The sequence below is a fragment of the Pristis pectinata genome, chromosome 20, assembly GCF_009764475.1.
Source record: "Pristis pectinata isolate sPriPec2 chromosome 20, sPriPec2.1.pri, whole genome shotgun sequence".
NCBI classification, from domain to species: domain Eukaryota; kingdom Metazoa; phylum Chordata; class Chondrichthyes; order Rhinopristiformes; family Pristidae; genus Pristis; species Pristis pectinata.
Window position 1 is genome coordinate 15,762,660 of NC_067424.1, and position 21,683 is coordinate 15,784,342.

General features: G+C 41.5%; 1 protein-coding gene across 1 annotated transcript in view; it reads right to left on the reverse strand.

Moving 5' to 3' along the window:
• The window catches only part of mdfi (MyoD family inhibitor), an 82,732-nt gene extending 62,053 nt beyond the window's left edge, over positions 1–20,679 (reverse strand). The window contains exons 1-2 of the mRNA XM_052035047.1: positions 20,589–20,679; positions 20,018–20,314 (exon numbers count right to left, since the gene is read on the reverse strand). Coding sequence (XP_051891007.1) covers positions 20,018–20,108 — 91 coding nt within the window. The 5' untranslated portion in view covers positions 20,109–20,314; positions 20,589–20,679. The remainder of the gene's footprint in view (positions 1–20,017; positions 20,315–20,588) is intronic.
• Positions 20,680–21,683: the final 1,004 nt, after the last annotated feature.

Here is a 21,683-nt window from a genome sequence, read left to right on the forward strand (position 1 = left end):
TTATCAGGGAGACTGAATGTCTCCCAGAGCTCCCACATCTCACAAGCTGAACACACCACTGACCCTGGAGCCATTCTAACTACTCTGGCCTGGCACTGAAGGAAACACCAGAGAAAGAAAGAAACTTGCCGGAGACTTACCTTCGCCTCTTCTCGCTGAAGCCTCTTGAGCTAAAGCCTCAGCTCCCCACCCTAACACTGGTCCACTCACACAATGGCCACTCCCAAAATGGCCACTCTGTTTATACCTACCTTCCTTTTATTTGCTGCTGTTAATCAGCCAATCAATTGGTAACAATTTTCAAATGTGCCTTGTCTTCTGGATATCCCCCAACTGAATCTCCAGTACAGCCGCCGAGAAGGTTTGCAGCTTTTCCCTCAGTTCCTGAAATATTCAGTTGCTTCAGTCTCTAAACTCTGCATTGTTAGTGGAAGTGGGTGTATGGAAGCTTCACACACCACCAAACTACATTGCACCTAATCAGAGCTAAAGTTCCTAACACAATTATTCAATGTAGCACCTCCAGGCAGACTTAAATCAGCAATTACACCCAAGACTTCCTAAAACCACCATGTCTCATTCCACCTTTTCATAAATAAAAGTATGTCCCATAGATTTAGAGGAAGGAGACACTCCTGGCTCTTTGATTTTATCTTTCCTAAATCCAAACTAAGAATCAGCAATCCAGAGAGAGAAGTCTGTTTTATTCCTTCCTGACATTTGCCCAAGCCTGCTTATTATCCAGATGACGTGGGACACTCATGCAGAAGCGCAAGGCCTATTTCAGTGTACCTAAAGAAGGCATGTGTGAACAGGTCCCCGACAGTCAAGCCCAGTGCTAGGAACCTGCCTCAGCAAGGTGCTCTTAAGTTAAAAACTTGATTGAAGAAACATGAGTGGCATTGATGCATTGTAAGAGAATGATGACACAATGAATATAAGGCATTTACTAATTAAATTTACTTTATATTATGGATAAGGTATATTCCTGAAACTAGAAATCTTAACCCTTCTGCAGGGATCTGTTCTGGGACCCCTGCTCTTTGTGATTTTTATAAATGACTTGGATGAGGATGTGGAAGGGTGGGTTAGTAAGTTTGCAGATGAAGTGAAGATTGACGGTGTTGTCGATAGTGTAGAAGGTTGCTGCAGGTTACAACAGGATATTGATAGGATGCAGACCTAGGCCAAGAAATGGCAGATGGAGTTCAACCCAGAAAAGTGTGAAGTGATACACTTTGGAAGATTGAATTTAAAGGCAGAATAGAAGGTTAATGGCAGGACTCTTAGCAGTGTGGAGGAATAGAGGGATCTTGAGGTCCACGTCCATAGATCCCTTAAGGTTGCCGCACAGGTTGATAGGGTTGTTAAGAAGGCGTATGGTATGTTGGCTTTCATTAGTCGGGGTATTGAGTTCAAGCGCCGCAAGGTAATGTTGCAGCTCTATAAAACTCTGGTCATACCACACTTGGAGTATTGTGTTCAGTTCTGGTCAATTCATTATAGGAAGGATGTGGAAGCTTTGGAGAGGGCGCGGAGGAGACTTACCAGGATACTGCCTGGATTGGAGAGCATGTCTTATGAGGATAGGTTGAGTGAGCTAGGGCTTTTTTCTTTGAGAGGTGAATTGATAGAGGTGCACAAGATGATAAGAGGCATAGATTGAGTGGACAGTCAGAAACCTTTTCCCCAGGGTGAAAATGGCTTACACGAGGGGGCATAATTTTAAAGTGATTGGCGGAAGGTATCGGGGGGATGTCAGAGGCAAGTTTTTTTTTACACAGAGTGGTGGGTGCGTGGAACGCACTGCCGGCAGAGGTTGTGGGGGAATGTACATTAGGGACATCTAAGAGACTCTTAGATTGACACATGAATGATAGAAAAATGGAGGGCTATGTGGGAGGGAAAGGTTAGATGGATCTTAGAGCAGGATAAAATGTCAGTACAACATCGTGGGCTGAAGGGCCTGTACTGTGCTGTAATGTGCTATGTTCCCACCAACTCTTCTCAGACCACCCTATGTCTTCAACCAATCACAATTCCCACCACCTCCCATCCCCCAAAGCAATCATATTTGCCCTACCCAACCCAATCACATCTCCCTTTGCTATCCCAACAGCCAATCAGCAGCACTTCCCTCAATATCTTGATCTGACTATTGGTCCCCTGATTACCCCCCGCCATTTGATGTTCCTATCCTCGCCACAAAGAAGCTCCCTCCTCCCCCCATGCCAACCAAAACTATAATGCTGGAATGCCTGAAGGAAAGGTCTCCCAGAATAGGCAAGCAAGATCATGGATATTTTGCACTGCAGAATTGTATAACAAGTCCTCATGAAAACATTCCCACTCTGTCATGCATTGTTGATTTAACATGCCTTTCCAGAAAATCCTCCATAGCATTTGTGGATAAAATTATGATTAATTTCAGCAGTGGGAAGAACTCATAAATGGACAAAGCCTAGGGAAAATTACAGGATCGAATGTACATGTGGAAAGAGATTCAGTGGATGGGTATCATTCAGTACAGGACAAAATGTGACAGCAGTGGAGTAAACAATCTTTTGAATATATTAACCATGTGATAATCCATTGGATAATATCAGTCACTGTCCTATTATTCAACAGCACTGTTTTTAGTTGATTGAGTACCTCAGACCAGGCATAAAACTCATGCCCTTCCAGGCAGCAACAATCCTTGTCTTCCGATATGCTTCTGGAACCTAGACTATATACACAGACACCTCAGGGTATTGGAAAATGTCACCAGTGCTGTCTCTGGAAGGATAACCAGACCAAAAATTTTCCCCCAGGCCAACATACACAGCATTGAGGCCTTAATTATATGCACTAGGTTCCATTGGGCAAACCATGTTGTTTGTATGTCCAATACCAGGCTCCTGATATCCAATACCAAGCAGACCCTCTCTTCTGTGCTCAATCACTGGAAGAGATTACCAGGTAGATAGAGAAAAAGGTTCAAGGATGTGTTCAAAACCTCCAGGGAACCTCTGCTCAAAGTGGAGGAGGAGCATTCAGAATGGCATTGAGAACCTTGAGTCCATGCCCCGAGAGCATGCGAAAGCGCTGTGTAACTGGCGGAGGGAGCAAAGTACCTCATAATCTACCTACTCCCTACCCCAAATCCCCGAGTCACCTCCTGCCCCATCTCTGGAAGAGTCTGTGGTTCCCACATTGGCATCACCTCAGAACCCACAAAACTGGAGTGGGAGTAAGTCGTCCACAATCCTGAGGGGCTGCCTATGAGGACGAAAAAGGTTGTGGTACCATTTTTGCAGTATTTTGGAAGATTCCATTTGTAATCCTTAATAAAGAAACAATTTCAATTTTTTCCAAACGTGTTTATTACAACTCCACTTTTAGTTTTGTGAGACCAGTTACTAAAGAGATGAAAACAAAAACACTTTCTGCTCAAATGGATTCTTTTCCCTCTAAATATATTTGTCACTTCAGTTGCAGCTGTGTGTTACGGTGATATTATAGACTGCAATTTTAGAAGGTTCTAGCCATCTCACAATGTATTTTCTTGAGTCTGAATCAAGGATAATTATGAGTAATTTTACAATCTGAATATCTAAAAGTAGCAATGCACAATTTTTTTGAAATTCTTAATTTCAGTGATTTTGCTTGTAGGTTCCATTCCCTGTCAGTCTTGGTGTCAGCTGGGAAAAAAATTAAGCATTCATTATTTTTTGTTAATTGCAAATCCTCAGTTGACATCAAAGGCCCACAGTTGTAGGTCAAAGGAACAAAACCAATCAAGGAATAGTAGTTAGGTGACAGGGAACTTAACTTTTCAAAAGCTGTACTGATACTGTCAATGAGGGTTGGTCCTGAGAACTACTTAGTTAAAGAGGAAGATTCAATGTGATGTAGGTAGTACGCATGTTCAGAGCTAAGCAGGAACAAGAAGGAAAGCAACAGAGAAGACTGACCCTCACGGTTATCTATTAAAGACTAGAAAGATTCCAATGGGAGATAAAAAGTAAAAAAGATGCATTGATAGTCAAAGTATGTAAATGCATAAAAAATTATGCTGCAAGAGGCTGCCAATTGGCTAATAGGTTCATTGAGACACAAAATGAAGGGTTGACTGTCTATTTCTCTCTACAGCTGCTGGTACAGAGACTCCAATGCACAGGATCTCAAGAGGCTGCAGAGGGTTGTAGACTCACCAGCTCCATCACGGGCACAACTGTCCCAACCATCAAGGACTTCAAGAGGCAGTGCCTCAAGTAGGCAGCATCCATCACTAAGGACCCTCACCACCCGGGACATACCATCTTCTTGTTATTACCATTGGAGAGGAGGTACAGGAGCCTGAAGACCCACACTCAACGATTCAGGAACATCTTCTTCCCCTCTGCCATCAGATTTCTAAAGAGTCCATGAATCCATGAATACTATCATGTTATTCCTTTTTTTATTGCACTATTTTTGTAATTTATAGTAGTTTTATATCGTTGCCCTGTACTGCTGCCACAAAACAACAAATTTCACATCATATAAGTCAGTGACAATAAATCCGATTCTGATTTCGTTTATGCCTGACCTACTGGGTTCCTCCGGAAGTTTGTTTTTTGGTACAATTCGTTCATGCCAGTGGGCTTGGAAATTAACATTACACTCTTTTTCTGCCATCATGGACCAATGCTTGGTCCAGAGGGAGGGAAAGGCCAACTGGGGCTGGGAGAAGTTGGGGAGAGTTTTTAGTTTGGCCATCGGATAAGTGGGACCTTGGAGGAGGCAGCCATATGAAAAGGCAGGCCCAGGGATGTTTACTTTGGTACTGCCACCTTGTGGTGCATGGAGGGTGGGAGATGGAGATTGTGGTCTTCATTGGAGAATACAATGGCAGGGGTGATTGGGGGATCGGGGGGGATTAGATCCAGGGAAGATAAAGGGAATTGGAGCCAGGAGCAATATAGGTGTTTGTTGATCAGGGCATGAGATCAGTGTGTGGGGGTCAATACAGAGAGAAGGTGGATTAGATAGAAGCTAAGTGAATGGAGTTACATCAGTGGAATCTCAATGCAGTACAGTGCTAACAAAACTTAATTGTTCCAGGAGGGAACAATGATGGTCGCTCCTTAGAACAATGTATTCTAATCTCCCTGGCAATAATCCAAAACGTGTATTAGACAGGGACTAATATCACTTGCTGTACATCTAATGCAGAAATCATGCAGGCTTCTGTTGAAGTCAGGGACATCATTGCCCAATTGAAATTCCAAGGGTCTGGCTCCATCCGTTTGGCAATCTGGAGAAATGGGAGAACCTGTTGTCCAGGAAATTTTAGGGAAGGATTGAACTCCAGGAGGATATCAAGGCTGAGCTTCTACCCTGGCACCAATGGCCACAAAGTTTTTTTGATCAGCTCAAGGTATTCCAGCTTCCAAAGGCAGTGCCTCCAAGAATATCCACAATAAGCTGTCTGAATTCTAGCTTCCTCCCCCCTGCCTCTCCCATCCCCATATAGACATAAGGAATCCAACCAAAATAGGGTAAACAGACAATCCTGTCCTAACCATGAAGCTTTGGTGGGATCAGGAGTGTAGCCTTTTGTGGAAAAACATTCCTTTTCTACCAAGTTCACTTGATGCCTTTGACCATCTGTAATGGCAAAAAGCGAATTGGCAACCGATTTCACCTTTCCATTAACTTCATTAAAAAAAAAGGATCAGCTGATGATTGCCTGTCACACAATATCAAAATAACTTCTCATGTTTCTGAATGACACAAGGAATCATGCCTGCTTTTATTCTGAGCTTGTGCAAGATTATTGTGGTCAGCTACACCTCAATACACACTCTGCCAAAACTTATTAGGAATTCAGTATCTTTTAATCCTGTTGGAACCAAGCCCAGACTGCTGGGAGTAAAAGTGGCTGTGTGCTGGCTATCATGTGTTTTATAGGCAATGTGTCCAGTTCCTCATGAATCTCCGGGACAAAACTGCCTTAAGGAGTCCTCGCTGGACAGACCGTTGATGGAGCTTCATGGTCTCCAAACTGTGCTGTCCTTGTCCTGGGAGGTTTTTGGTGGGTCAACGCAGAGCTTTACTGTGTGGGAGCTTTATTCTGTATCTAACCTGAACTGTAACCAGTCCAAAACCGATGTTAAAAGTAGAAACCATCCTGTTTCTGCACACACATCTCTCATCCAGATGACCACAAGTTTCACCAAAAGAAAACAAAGTCCTTTTGCAATCCAGTCCCACGTGCCAAAAAAACAGGAAACATCTGAGCCAGAGCAGTTCTTGGCAGCAAGAGTGTCAACAAGCATAGTGTCACCTGATTCCATCAAACACCTGAACACATCAGCTCACTGCAGGCAATGCTATCTGGTGGTTACAGCATTTAGGAAAAATATTTGTTTGCCTGTAGCACCCAGAGCTAAATATTGAAAGCACATGGAACCACAGATTTTGATGTATTTAGAAATATCTGCCACTTATTCCTGTAATGAATTTAAGCAACTAGATCCAAAAGAGAAAAGGGAATTAAAATGGTGTGGGCTAACTCCATAACCTAGGAGGAGAATTCTCTAACTTTCTGCTCTCCTTCTCAAAGATATTCATTGGTATACAGCTCCACTACTGTCATTGCTCTACATGGAAGTGTCTAAACAGTTACTGGCTTTGGACTATTCTACAATGGAAAGCTTCAGTCAATTCTACCTTCATCTGCCATCCACACTCTGCTTGTCACAAGTTAGCAAACAATGACAGAATCCCTTTCTAATCCTTCCAGGAGCACTAAGCAATGAAATAAACCTCCCTTGGATTAAAAAGCTATTGTTAGTAATGGTGACCATGAAACAAATTATCACCATAAAAGCTATTCAGTCCATGAATATACTTGAGGGATGGAGGTCCACTGTCGTTACTGTACCTGGCCTTTATGTGACTCCAGAGCCACAGTTGACTTTTAACTACCTCTCATTTTAGGGATATTTAGGGATGGACAATAAATCCTGGTATTGCCAGTGCTGTCCCCATCCTGTGAACAAAGAAATTAAACAAAAAAGATAAATCAGCATAGTTCTGAACCTGGAAGTTTGCTCATTCAGGTTTTAGTCCCCAGGGGGTATGGACAGCCATGTCTGCTGATGGTGAAAGCCAACAAATATGATGACATTCCTCACAGCTTGGTATAACTCATCAGACTGAGCTCAGCAATATGAGGGGACACTGAACACAGAGCAACAAAGAAATAGAGTGAAATGAGCCAATGCTCATTCTAAGGAGGAAAGATAGTCTTTCTGTTCCAAGTCTTCCCCAGTGACTAACAGGTAAGAAACTCAGAGAGGTGGCCCTTGATTATGTTGAAACCTACTCCATCTTTGGACTCTCCTATAAATTATCCAAATCAGCCCAGCCTACACTTTCCTCTTTCAGCCAGGCACTAAGTGACTTGCATTTGTGCAACACACAGCTTAGAGTTAACCACACATATTTCCACACAAATAATGGATTATTTTGAAGTATAGTCAATGAGATTACATGGGCAGATACAGAAGCCAAGTTGTATGGAATAATATCTGGCAAACAGAACTGAGGTAATCAAGCAGTTAATCTGTTCACCAATGATGTTGCCTTGAGGGATGAATGTTGGCCAAGAGAACTTCACTCACTGCTATAAATAAAAGTCACTTGGCATCTTCAGCAGTTATTGACCATTCCAAAAATTGGTACCTCCAATAATGTAGTATTTCTTCAATTACAACCGGGAAGGTGTCCATTATATGTTTGAGTGCTGCAGTCTCCAGCTATGTGACTGTTTAGGAATGAATGCGAACAACGAAGCCAACCTGATCTTGGACAGCTCCAGTAGTGCCATATCAGCACTCCTTCATTTGAAGCTTCTGCCAGTGGAAGGAATATGTAAAGGGAAAGAATATCTTTCTATCTAAAGTACTCTACCAATGTCCATCAAGAAATAAATCACAGACGGATTCCCTATTAGTATTTAATATATTGTTATCTTGGAAAAACCTGTGATCCTATCTATATTCCAGAGTCATTCACCAATGAGTATGGAAGTCTGAAACTGGCCAGGCTTCATGACTCAATGTGTACCATTCTTGCTTTCAGAATCCACCCCTGGGGACTCAAACCCTTTGATGTTATACCTTAACCCACAGGTAGAATGGTGCACTATTAAAAGGACAATATGGAGTTGTCAGATTTTAGACAAGATATTAAGGGCTCCATGTCTCCTCAGAGGAAGATATAAAAAAAGCTTCATGGCATTTTGCAAAAAGCAAAGGCGTTCTCCCCATTACTCCAACCAACATTTAAATACCAACCAACCAACCACAGAGAGACAAATCATTTGGGAATTATCATATTCCTGATGTAGGGGCTGCAGTGCATAAGTTGTTTGGTCTACTTCCTGCATTAGATTGGTTAAAACATTTTTAAAGGTTTTCATTAGCTATGAAACACTTTAGAAGGTCATGAAAGGTGGTGTGTGAATGCAATAACTTTTTCTGCTTAAAATCAAGAGGTTATCTATTATCAACAATAACAGACCAGAGCTTGTAAGAGGGCAGTCCTGCAATGTCAGAACTAGAAAATTATCTTTGGTCCCAGGCATTAAATAAATGCTGTACAGTCTGAGGCACTCACACTTGCACTATTTGCTCATTGACTCCAGCCACTATCTATATGCACACACACCAGGTGCAGTGGTTTAAGAAAATAATGTAAAGAGGAGGAATGGTCTATTTGGCCCCTCGTGACTGCTCCACCATTCAATAAGGTCACATCTGATCTTTTACGTAAGCAACACTTTCCTGTATTAATCCCATATTTTTGGATTCCCTTAATTTTATCAACCTTTGCCTTGAATGCGTTCAATGACCGAGTCTCCACAACACACCTGGATAGAGAATTCCAAACAGCCACTACCTCTGGGTGAAGAAATTTCTTCTCATCTCAGCCCCGAACAACTAATCCTTATTTTGAGACCATGATGCCTGGTTTTAGGCACCTCGGCCAGACAAAACATCATCTCTGCATCTACTCTTCCAAGCCACAGGAGCATTTTATACAAAAAACAGAAAGCTGGAAGAACTCAGTGGGTCAAGCAGCATCTGTGGAAGCAAAAGGTTTCTTCTTGTTTTCGTAACCTCTAGATAGCATTGGCCAGTCTACTTCACCTATCCTCATAGGCCACTCCTTTCATCCCAGGAATCAGTCTGGTGAACTTTCATGGTTCTCCCTTTTTTAGATGCATATCCTTCCTTCAGTAGGGAGATCAAACCTGTGTTAAGATTATATGTACACTATTTTTCAGGATCAGTTTCACCAAGGCCCTATATAGTTGCAGTAAGATATCTTTATTCTTATTCTCTAATCCTCTTGCAGTAAAGGCCAACACATAGCTTGCCTTCTTAATTGCTTGTTGTATCTGCATGTTAAGTTCTGGTAATTTGTGTACAAGGGCTCCCAGGTCCATCTGAGCATTAATATTTTTTCATTCTCTCATCATTTAAAAATGTCTCCTTTCTATTTTTCTACCAAAGTGGATGATTTCACATTTTTTCCACATTATATTCCAACTGACATGTCTTCAGCTATTCTCACTAAGCCTGTCTACATTCCCTTGAAGCCTCCCTACACCTTCCTCACAACTCACACTGCCACCCAGTTGTGCATCATCAACAAACGTGACATCCTATTCAGTTGTCTCATCAGATCATTGACGTAAATTTTGATGACTGGAAAGCTAGCACTGATCCCTACAGCATCCCACTGTTGCTGCCTCCTGACCTGAAAATGATCCATTTATTCCTTCAGTTTTCCATCTGTTAACCAACCCTCAATCCACACCACTCCATGACTCCCAATCCCATGTGCTCTGGTTTTGTTTAATAACCTCTTCTGTATCACCTTATCGAAGGCCTCCTGAAACTCCAAGTACACCAGTTGCCTCCTCTTTACCTATTCCTCTGGATACAACCTCAACAAACTAACAGATTTGTGAAGCAGGATTTCCCTTACATAAATCCATGGTGATTCTGCCAAAATCCTATTATTATTTTCTATTATTCCCTATTACCACTCCCTCTTGTATCTTCTGTGCTACTGATCTGTAGTTCCCTATTTTCTCTCTCCTTCCCATTTTAAATATTAGGATCACATTTGGTACCTTCAAATCATTCTGGGATCTATGGAATTTTGGAAAGTGACAACAACATCATCTCCAAAGTCAACTCTTTATAAACTTTGGGAAGCAGCTCAAGAGGTGCTGGGAATTCATTGGCTTTCGATCACACTACTTTCTCCAAAACTATATTTTTTTTACTAATGGTAATTTCCTTCAGCTCCTCATTCTCTCTTAACCTGCTGCTCTCCACTTGTTCCTTCTTCCAGGAAGGTAGACACATAATTTTTATTTAATTTATCTGTGATTCACTTATTTCCATAATATAACTTCTTCTGTGTCAATCTGCAAGAGGTCTCATTGACTTTTGATTTTTGTTAACTTTTAAATATTCACAGAAGTTTTAATAGTCTGCTTTTATTTTTCTCACAAGGTTATCCATTCATGCTGCAGGTGGCACAGAATCTGCATCCAGTTTAGAACAGGAGCTGCAAACTCTTGAACTGCAACATCAGGACTAGTTACGTTACATCAACATGGCTCTCAGCTCTCCCCATTTCTACAAGAATGGTGCATTCCAAGACTTTGAACACCATCTTATGAGGTCAAGTCTCTCTCTCCATCCTGTAGAGGAAATGTAGCAGTGAAGAAGGATTTTATTTGTCATTCAGGACACCATCTGTAGTTCCAGATTTGTCAATCCGACCATTTAAACCTCGGTGCATTTTTTGTAGTACATACATACATTCCCCAATACTGTAAACTCGAAAGGTGAAGGCAAAGAAAGAGCTCATGTTACGGTCTCCAGTGTTTCCACTGGTTCCTGAGTCCGCCTAGCCATTTATTTGGGATAATTTCAGAACAAGACAAATGCCATCATATTTCCTCAATGTAAGTATGTTGTGAAAAATATTCTAGACTTTATAAACAGCATGTCAAAAACATTAGAATCTGTATTTAATTAGCTCAACCTGACCCAATCTCTATACTTGGAAATCTCTGCAAATAATTAGAAGAAGTTCCACATATTTTCTTTTGTATTCTTTCCCTTCCTCTATTCTTCTATTATCCCTACTCATGCTACTGTGCTTACATGTTATCCTGTCTGAAGACTGGATATTCAGATCTCCCTGTCACCTGCAATGGAATTGCACTCAACCTAATCGCAAGCATCTGAAGCAAAGTTCTTTCATTACTTCCCTCAGCTGGCTTGGTTGGTAGCACTTGCCTCCACATAAGATGGCTTTTGCTTTAACCCTACTCCAGAGGCTTGACCACAAAATCAATTGTAACATTTAGTATTAAGAAGGTGCTTCTTTTTGGGTAAAATATTAAAATAAAGCTCCATCTGACCTCTCAGAGGATGTGAAAAATAAACATAGCACTATTTCAAAACAAGAGCAAGGGAATTATCCCTGGTACCCTAGCTGACATTATCCTTAATCCAACCAACAGGTCACACTAATACTGTTTTGAGGATCTTTCAGTATGCAAATTGGCTATTGCATTTTCTTGTTTTACCATGTGATGTTACAATGTGGGGTGCCCATACAACATGAGATCTGTCTGTGATCTTGGATTTCTATTAGTCAAAGTTAAAAGGGGAAAATTTAAGCACAGCTAGCCAGAATGGTGGGGAATGGCAGTCAAATGTCAAAGCCATATGATTGCGAGTCAAAATGAGTTATTTTAACATAATTCAGAATATTGAAAGCCATATTTAAGATACTATCTGTTACTTTTGAACATCTAATCTTTAAAGAAACATAAACATGGGGTATATGGGGTAGGACATGGGAACAGAAGGCTATTCTGCTCCTTCATACTCCATTCAATTGGTTTAGTGTGGATCTGTATTTTAACTCCATCAATTTATATTGATGCATAAGTCTTAATAATCTCATCTAACAAAAATCTATCAGCTTCAGTTTTGGAATGTTCAATTGACTATCTCCCTCAATAGCCAATAGTACAGTTCCAGGTTTCCATCGCTGTTAAAATGTTTCCTGACATCACCCCAGAACACCCTAACTTCAGTTTTAACATAATGCCTCCTTTTTCCGGACACTCTCCAACAAACTAACCAGTTTCTTTCTATCCAGCCTACCACTTCCTTAATCATCCTAAGCACTGATGCCTAATGTTACGTCCCAATGGATGAATTGTGCTGGGAGTGGAGGGAGCAATGACCTCAATAAGGGGAGGCAACAATGGGACGTCAATCAGTGTATGACTGCTGATCAAATCTTCAGACCACTGCACCCTAAGTTCTGCAAATTCTAAACCCACTCCACCATTCCAGCTCATTCTCCTCCTTTAATACAGTTTTTATCTTACATATTCACTCGCTCTAATATTTCCTCATGTAACATTGTCAAATATTGCTCTTGCGAAAAGTCTTAGGAGCTTTTACTACATTAAATGTTCTCTATATATTCAAGTTATGGGTCTGGTGTTGGGCAAGTTTCTTGTTCTTCCCAGTTCCAAAGCAACAATTAGACACTGATTGCATAAAGGATCTTTATGGATCCTTTATGATTGCATAAGGATCTGTCGGCATAAAGGATCTTTGACCGCCCAGGGTGAAGGCAGCCCTGCCATTGTCTCAGTTTCAAAAGGGCATTTAAAACAGGCCTTAGTTCCCTCATTTCCATAGGTAAAGGGCCTAAAGCTTATTTTACGTGATTGGCTGGAAAAGCTACAGATACTTTTGAAAATGCAGGGTGCACATCAGGTTTGGAAATTGTAGCACAAAATTGTTCCTTTATGCTGTCACATTCCATCAAGGACCAATCTATAGCGTTGATGTGTAAAAGAAAGTTTAAAGAGGAGCAATCAGTAACATTAAGTTTAGGGAATGGAGCTCTAGAACCATTGTGATCTATATCACAGAGGGAGGCTATTCCAGCCATCATGCCTGTCCTGGTCCATTGACAGCAATGCAATTGGCCCACTCCCTCTTCTTTCTCCAAAGACTTGCAAATTTCTTTCCCTTGGGCATTTTTCCAATTGTTTTGTTTAAGTAATTTTTGGATCTGCTTCCACTATCTTATTAGACAATGCATTCCAGATCATGTCAGCAGTTCACTGTGTAAACAGTTTCTTCTTTGAAGTTACTTTTACTAATTGTCAAAAAATCTGTGTCCTCTTATGTTTTGATGAAGCTGTTACTGAGAAAAATGTTTCTCACCATCTGTTCTATCAAAACCCTTCATATTTTTGAAAACCTCCCCTTAATCTTCTCTTCTCTGAGTGGAACAAGTTCATCATCTTTGAGCTCCTCTGTAGCCTCACAAGGCCCCAATATAGCCCCTGTACAGTGGACGGATGGGACTAATACTCCAGCTGTAATATGGAATTCAAAGTTCCACAACTGACTCACGTTAGCTGCATTTCTCCACTCCCCCTCACTCACATCTCTCCACAATTACTTTCTATACTTTCATTATGACGTAGTAAGCCATGCCATCCATCTAGTCTATGTTGGCTCTCAGAGCAATCCCATCAATCTTATTTCCCACTTATTTCCCTGTAACCTATACTCTTACACATGCCCATCAACTCCACCCTAATTCTCCTTACCACCCACCTACACTGCACTTCGCTGACCTTCATCAATCAGGGCATTGAGTATAAGAGTATGGATGTTATGTTGCAGTTGAACAAGAGACTGGTGAGGCCTCACTTGGAGTATCATGTACAATTTTGGTTTCACTGTTATAAGAAAGACATCATTAAGTTGGAAAGAGTGCAATAAAGACAGAAGAGATTCTGCAGATGCTGGAATCTGGAGCAACACACACAAAATGCTGGAGGAACAGCAGGTCAGGCAGCATCTATGGCGGGAAATAAACAGTCAACACTTTGGTTCAAGACCCTTCATCAGGACTGGAAAGGAAGAGGGCAAAGCCAGAATAAAAAGGTAGGGAGAGGGGGAGGAGCATAAGCCGGTAGGTGATAGGCGAGCCCAGGTGAGGGGGGAAGGTAGATGGGTGGGGGAGGGGGTATGATGTGAGAACCTGGGAGGTGATGGGCGGAAGAGGCAAATGGCTGAAGAAGCAAGAATCCAGTAGGAGAGGAGAGTAGACCATGGAATAAAGGGAAAGAGGTGGGGACGTGACGGGTAGTCATGGAGGTGGGGAAGGGGAAAGATAAGGGGTGAGGGGGCCACAGGAATGAGGGAAAACAAAGGGCAGGGGAATGGGAAAACTGAGGGGAGGGGAGTGTTCACCGGAAGTTAAAGAAATCAACGTTTGTGCCGTCGGGTTGGAGAATACCAAAACTGAAGATGAGGTGTTGTTCCTCCAACCTGTGTTTGGCCTCAAAGTGACAGTAAAGGAGGCCGTGGATAGACATGTCTGTATGGGCATAGGAAGCGGAATAGAAGTGGAAGTAGAATTTTTTGTGAAGAGAACAAAGAAGATTTACAAGAATGTTGCCAGGACTTGAGAGCCTGAGTTATAGGGAAAGGTTGGGCAGGCCAGGATGTTATTCCTTGGAGCATGGGAGATTGAGGAATGACCTTACAGAGGAGTATAAAATCATGTGGGGTATAGATAGGGTGAATGCACACCGTGAAAGGGAAAGGGAACCAAAAACTAGAGGGCATAGGTTTAAGGTGAGAGGGGAAAGATTTAGAAGGGACCTGAGGGGTAACTTCTTCACACAGAGGATGGTGCATACATGGAACAAGCTGCCAGAGAAAGGTGTTGAGCTGGGTACAATAACAACCTTTAAAAGACATTTGGATAAGTGTATGGACAGGAAATGTTTAGAAGGATATGGGCCAAACACAGGCAAATGGGACTAGGCACATTGGTCGGCATGGACCAGTTGGGCTGAAGGGCCTATTTCCATTCTGTATAACTCTATGACTAGAGGCGATTTACAGTGGCCAGTTAACCAACACATCTTTGGGATATGGGAGGAAACCAGAGCACAGAGAGGAAACCCATGGGGTGACAGGAAGAACATGCAGACTCCGCGCAGACAGAACTGAAAGTCAGGAACAAACCTATGGGCTATGGTTCCCATAAGTAATCTCAGCATCTTTTTCATTAACAGTTATGTGAAGAAACCAGCTGAATAATTTGTTTTTTAAATTATCAAAACAATTTTAGGATATTTGTAAGTATTTTAAATATTGATGGAATTGGATTACCCAGGAAATGACAAGCTAAGTTGGGAATGTGAGAATGGAAAGGTTAGAAGGAAACCATTCAGCTTATCTAGTCCATGCTGGTTCTGACACCAATCCCATCAATCCCATTCCTTTCCCCTCACCTCCCCACTCCCCCCACCCCCACTACCCCTACGTCCCCCATTCACCACCTTCACATTGAATGGTTAGTGTGTGGAACAGATGGCCAGGAAGAAAAATCAAGATTGTGCCAGTCAACTGCTTAAAAAGAACCTTTTAAAAGTGGACAAGTTAAGTGTATGGAAATGCCACATCAAGGAAGACAAGTTTATGAATACAAAGGAAGGTGAGGTTTGAACAATAATCTGATTTAGTTTTAGTGAGAAACTTTTCAGAACCGTCATTGATGAATTAGTGTGTCTGGGGTGCAAGATAAATGGCAGCTCAACAGTCTAGATGGTCTTTTCTGCATTTCAAGCTTCTTTATGATTCCACTGCTATCCTGGCCAACCTCCAATGAACAATAGACTAGATTCATTTTAAACTCTGCAGCTAGTGTTCTCACTCATTCTCAACCCTGTTCATCCTTCACCTTTGACCCACATTAGTTTCTAATTGGAATACTTCCAACTGAGAATGTTTCAATCTAAAAATTGTTATCTGTGTGTCTATAACCCAGCTCTCAACTCAAGCTTTTGGTCCCCTGCCTTAATATGTTATTATGTGGCTCACTGCCAATGTTCTATGTGGTACCTTGGGATGCTTCTTTACTTTATAGGTGCTATAAATCCCTGCTGACAATCTACCCTAAACTTCCTTTTCTCAATTCTAAACTGTGTCCCATTGTTCAAATATTCACTCAAATTTTAAACCAATGTTCAATGTGACTTTGGTTACTTCATTTAATATCCTGTATGCACTTTAAAGCCTCCACAATTCAGCTCTTTTCTGGAATGAAAAGAGACATTTTCCTTGGTCCTTCCTTGTTATTCATCAGGGATGACATGTTCCAACTTGCATCTGAAGAAGTTATTTGGCCGATCGTGCTTGTTTTGGCTCTTTGAACGAATGATTCGATTAATCTCACTCCTGTGCTTTTTCAGCATAGCCTTGCAAAATACTCCCTTTCAAATATTTATCTAATTTCCTTTAGAAAATCGATATTGAATCCACTTCCACCACTGTTTAAAGCAGTAAATTTTAGATCAGAACAATTTACTGAATTAAAAAAAACACATCTCCCCATTTCCCCTTGGTCCTTTTGCCAACTTTCTTAAATCTGTGCCTTCAATTACCAATGTTTCTGCTGGTTGAAACAGCTTCTCTCTAATTAGAGTCATACAACACAGAAATAGACCCTTCGGCCCACCATTTCCCTGCCAACCCATCTGTGCTAATCCCATTTACTTGTGTTTGGTCCATTGCCTGTAAAGCCTTGGCACTTCAAATGCTTATCCGGATGCTTTTTAGATGTTGTGTGAGTACCTACCACCACCATCACCTTCTCAGGCAGTGCATGGCAGACTATAATCACCCTCAGGGTGAAAAAACTTCTTCCTCAGATTCTCTCTAAGCCTCTTCCTCCTCACCTTAAATCTGTGCCCTGTGATCTTAGACACCTCTACCCTGGGAAAAACTTCTTAATATCTAGCATATTTTATGTCTCACATAATTTTGAATATTTCTATCAGGTCTCACCTCAGCCTCCCCTGGACCAAGGAAATCAAGCCAAGTTTATCTAGTCTTTCCCCAAAATTGAAACAATCCATCCCAGGCAACATCCTGGCGAATCTCTTCTGTATCTTCTCCAGTGGAATCATGTCCTTTTGTAGTGTGGCAACCATAACTATACTACCAAAAACTACACATCCAGAATTGCACTATCAAATCCCTTATTTTAAAACCATTAATAAAACTCCCTTTAACGTTTCCTTCTCTATGGAAAACAATCCCACTTCTCTGTTCTCTCCACATCATTAAATCCAACATGGCTGCTTTCATTCCTGTTAATTAGCTCTGACCCTCTCTGAGGTCTTGCTGTCCTTCCAGAATTAGATGAAGTACATGAGCTGAAGTCGAGCATGGAAGGTTATGAATATTATGAAATTTATACCCTGACCACCCACGCTGTTCAGTGAATGAATTTGGGAATCTCTAATCTGGCTGTGGCAACTTTACCATAATGTCCCATTGTAAATCCTTCATGAATAGCACATTTTATTTTAATATCGATATTTTAATTCACCTGCAACAATAACAATTTGTACTTACATGGTGCAGTAACATTTCCCAAGGCATTTCATAAAAACTTCATCAAACAAAATGTGACATTGAGCCATATTAGGAGATATTAGTGAGCAAAACTTAGTCAAAGAGGATCTTTCTAAGAGTTTTCCAAAGGAGGGGAGAGGAGTGGAGCACAGGGAGGTTTAGGGAGAGAATTCCCAATGTGAGCATAACACCAGTGGTGGGCCAATTAAAACTGTAGATGTGACAGAGACCAGAGTTGCAAAAGGGCAGAGATCTGGGAGCTAGTTAGATGATCTGAATGGAAAGAATAGAAGCCCAGATAGGTGAGGTTAGATGGGCTAAATAACCCTCTAAATTGTAGATACATAGGGGAGCCTGGAGGTTCTTGGTGTGTTCGGCAACCTCTTGGATGTATCCGGCCTGCTGCTAACTCACCTCGGTACTAAGATACAAGAGGTTTATTTTACATGTTGGTAAACAGAGTAATTGAATGCTGGAAAGTCAGAACAAATCTGCCCAGCCAGAAGCAAATTGATATTCCTTACATAGAAATTAAAACAGCTACTTGTCTGCTGGTCATCAAATACTCTCTGCAAAAAGTCAGTGGAGAATGTACTCCCATCATTCCTGCTCATATGCATTTATATATTTAGCAATAAGATTGAATTGTATACCACTCAGTTTTATAACTTTAATAAAGAAAGATTTGCTGTTATATAGTTTCTTCCACAACTTCAAGAAGTTCATTGAAGCACTTTTGAATATTTAGTTTATTGTCATATACACCATGGTGCAATAAAATTCCTTGTTCACATGACGGTCACAGAGTAAACATGGTAAGAATAAACAATAAATGCAATGACAAGCCCAAAAACTGCAGAATGGTGCAAAGATTGCAGTGTAACATCTGAAGTGGTGCAACAGAAATCTATAAACCTAAGTTCCTACAAATAGCGCTGAGATTACGGCTGAGGGTTAAGTATTGGACATAATAACCTTTTTATCAAAATAATGAAATGGGATCTTTTGTATCTTCCGGAGAATAGATAAGACTTTGGCGTAACATTGCACGTGAAAGACGGCACAGCATCCATTCAGTACCACACTGGATTCCATACTTAAGTCTCTGAAGGGTCTCAAACCCACAACCTTCTAACACAGATTACAATTGCACCAATTTAGCTCATAAATGATTTAAAAAAAACTCATCTCTGTGGATCATCACAATTAATGCACCATGTTAGATTTCGTTCATAAACAAAATATCCAATGTTTCATTCAATGTAAAGGAAATGTTAAACATTGTTTGTTTTCAACAATACAACATTGGTATTAAAGTAATTAAACAGAATGGAATCATATGTGTGCATCAACATATCTGGGCATGAGTATCTGGGTGTGTGTCTATTTCTCCATCTATGTCTGGTTGAGCCTTGACTGTGTGTGTGTGTGTGTGTGTGTGTGTGTGTGTGTGTGTGTCTTTGTATCAGGTTATGTTTTCGGAGCGTATGCGTAAATGGGTGTGCCTTAAGTTCGTGTGCATGTGTGTGTTTTCCCATAGGCTAGCTATTTTGTATATTTGTTAATATATCCTAATCTATGCATCCATCACCCACTGCTCTAATTCCCTGTTTATCTGTACTTTTCTGTACACTGAGGTGCCCAATAATTTGTCACCTATAGTTCTATCAGTAAACGTGATTGAATTTGTTTTATATTATATTTAAAGTGTTGGAAGTGCTCAACAGTTATGTCAAAACAAAATGCCTTTTGTCGATGTATGTTATCCTTTCATCTGTTTCTGTGTGTGTCTCAGTTTGCACATTTATGTTGCACATGACATTTTAGTACGTTTGCATATTACATGTAAGGTGCCATATTTTTTGTGTGCATGTTAATGCAGTATCTGATGTAACATCTGTGTTCCACACTGGATCAATGCTTATATGTGTGGGTGTGTTTTATACCTGTCAATGTTCTATGCCTTTGTGTAATTCCGTATACATTTGCATCTGTTTCTGTTTATGTGCGTGTCCATTTATATTTTTCATTTTATGAGATTATGTTTTCTATTTGTGTCTCCTTGTATACTGTTTATTTTTTGTTTCTAACTGTATTCTTTTACTTCTATCTCTGCTGAATGTTTCTGTCTTTTTGTCTCCCTCTCTTTTATCCCTCTGGCATGCTGTGTGTGTGTGTGTGTGTGTGTGTGTGTGTGTGTGTGTGTGTGTCTGTCTGTCTGTCTCACTCCAACCTGGGTATCTTTTTCTCTGCCTGTGTTTGTGTGTTCCCGTTTGTTTCTCTTGCCCTCTGCCTGTGTATGTCTGTGTCTGTCTGTACCTGCGTCTTTCTTTCTGCTTCTGCGAGTTGCTTCCTCTATATTTGTGTGTGTGTGTGTGTGTGTGTGTGTGTGTGTGTGTCTATATTTGTGCCTGTGTATCCCTGTCTGCTCCGAGTATTTCTCTCTCACCCTCCCGTTGACTGGGCCTCCTTACCTCTGTCCCGGGACAGTCGGGTTCCTTGCGCTGTAGGCGCTGCTGATCCCTGCTGTGTGTGACTGCAGCCCTTGTTGTTACCTTGAGACATTGAGACATCGGTTGCGGGTGGAAACGGAGCTCGGTGAACGAACAAAGCTACGGCCACTCGTTAAACCGTCCCTTTAAATCTGTTCTAAAGCCACTTTACTGAAGGATGAATAACTTGCCCAAGCGCGAAGCATCGCCTGGTGTGGGGTTCTGGGGTGGTTCACTGTACAAACTTTCCTGAAACTTTCCCGGTCCAAGTTGTGCCTTCTGCTGAATGAATCACACAAGTCTTTTGTTTAAAAAATAAACTTTGCAAACCTTATCGATTTGACTGAGGCCAAAAAAAATTTAATTCAAAAGTTCGGAATTTTCTTCAACTTTGAAACTTGTTTTAAAAATCTACAACTATTTTCTTTTCGAACTTCACTGTCTCGGGAAGGTTCCTTTGGTTCCCTCTGAACTCCTCTGGGTCGCTTAGCTTGTAGCTGTTTGTGACTCAGATTCGCCTCCCCAGTGATTCCACTAAAACCCCTTCACATACCGCCTCTCTCCCCCTTTCTCTCTCCTCCTGAAGCGAGAGGCGGAAATCGCCTGGATTTCGGGATTTCTCAGTTTCCTCCTGCAGGACCTCTGCTTCCAGAAGAAAGCTGCAACTCGTTCAAAGTTTACCCAGCCTCGGGGAGAGAACAGACAGACAAGTAAACCTGCGAGCCAATCTGCTGCGTGGCTGGAAACCCGGGTGTCGTCAGGATGAATCATCAGACATTGGGAGAAAGTTAGAATTATTTATTTGTTGTTTTCTTTCAGTTTTGGGTAACACTGACCATCCTAATGCTCGCAGTTATCTTTGCGTGATTTAGGGGGAAGGGGAACGGTAGGGGAAAATATCCTCCAATATCTCATTTGAAACCCAATCACATCGTCCAGATGTTTCAGAGATACTCTGGGTTTCCAGAAGACACAATACAAGCAGACCACATCCACCCCGCCACTCCAATGGACTCCTTCAGTCTATTAGTCTCTGTGAATCAAGAGCCCACCTCAGTGGTGGATCACTCTCCCACAACATATTCCTTTATAGGTCTGGGTGTTAAGTATAAAAGTTGGGAAGTCATGTTGCAGCTGTATAAAACTTTGGTTAGGCCACATTGGAGTACCGTGTGCAGTTCCGGTCGCCCCATTACAGGAAGGATGTGGAGACTTCGGAGAGGATGCAGAAGAGGTTCGCCAGGATGTTAAGATATCTTTATTAGTCACATGTACATCGAAACACACAGTGAAATGCATCTTTCGCGTAGAGTGTTCTGGGAGCAGCCCACAAGTGTCGCCACACTTCCAGCGCCAACATGGCATGCCCACAACTTCCTAACCCGTACGTCTTTGGAATGTGGGAGGAAACCGGAGCACCCGGCAGAAACCCGCGCAGACACAGGGAGAACGTAAAAACTATTATACTTAACACCCAGACCTATGAAGGAATGATTATGTGGTGGGAGAGTGATCTACCACTGAAGTGGGTTCTTGATGCAGAGAGACTAATAGACTGAAGGAGTCCATTGGAGTGGCAGGGTGGATGTGGTCTGCTGGTATTGTGGCTTTTGGAAACCCAGAGTATCTCTGAAACATCTGGACAATG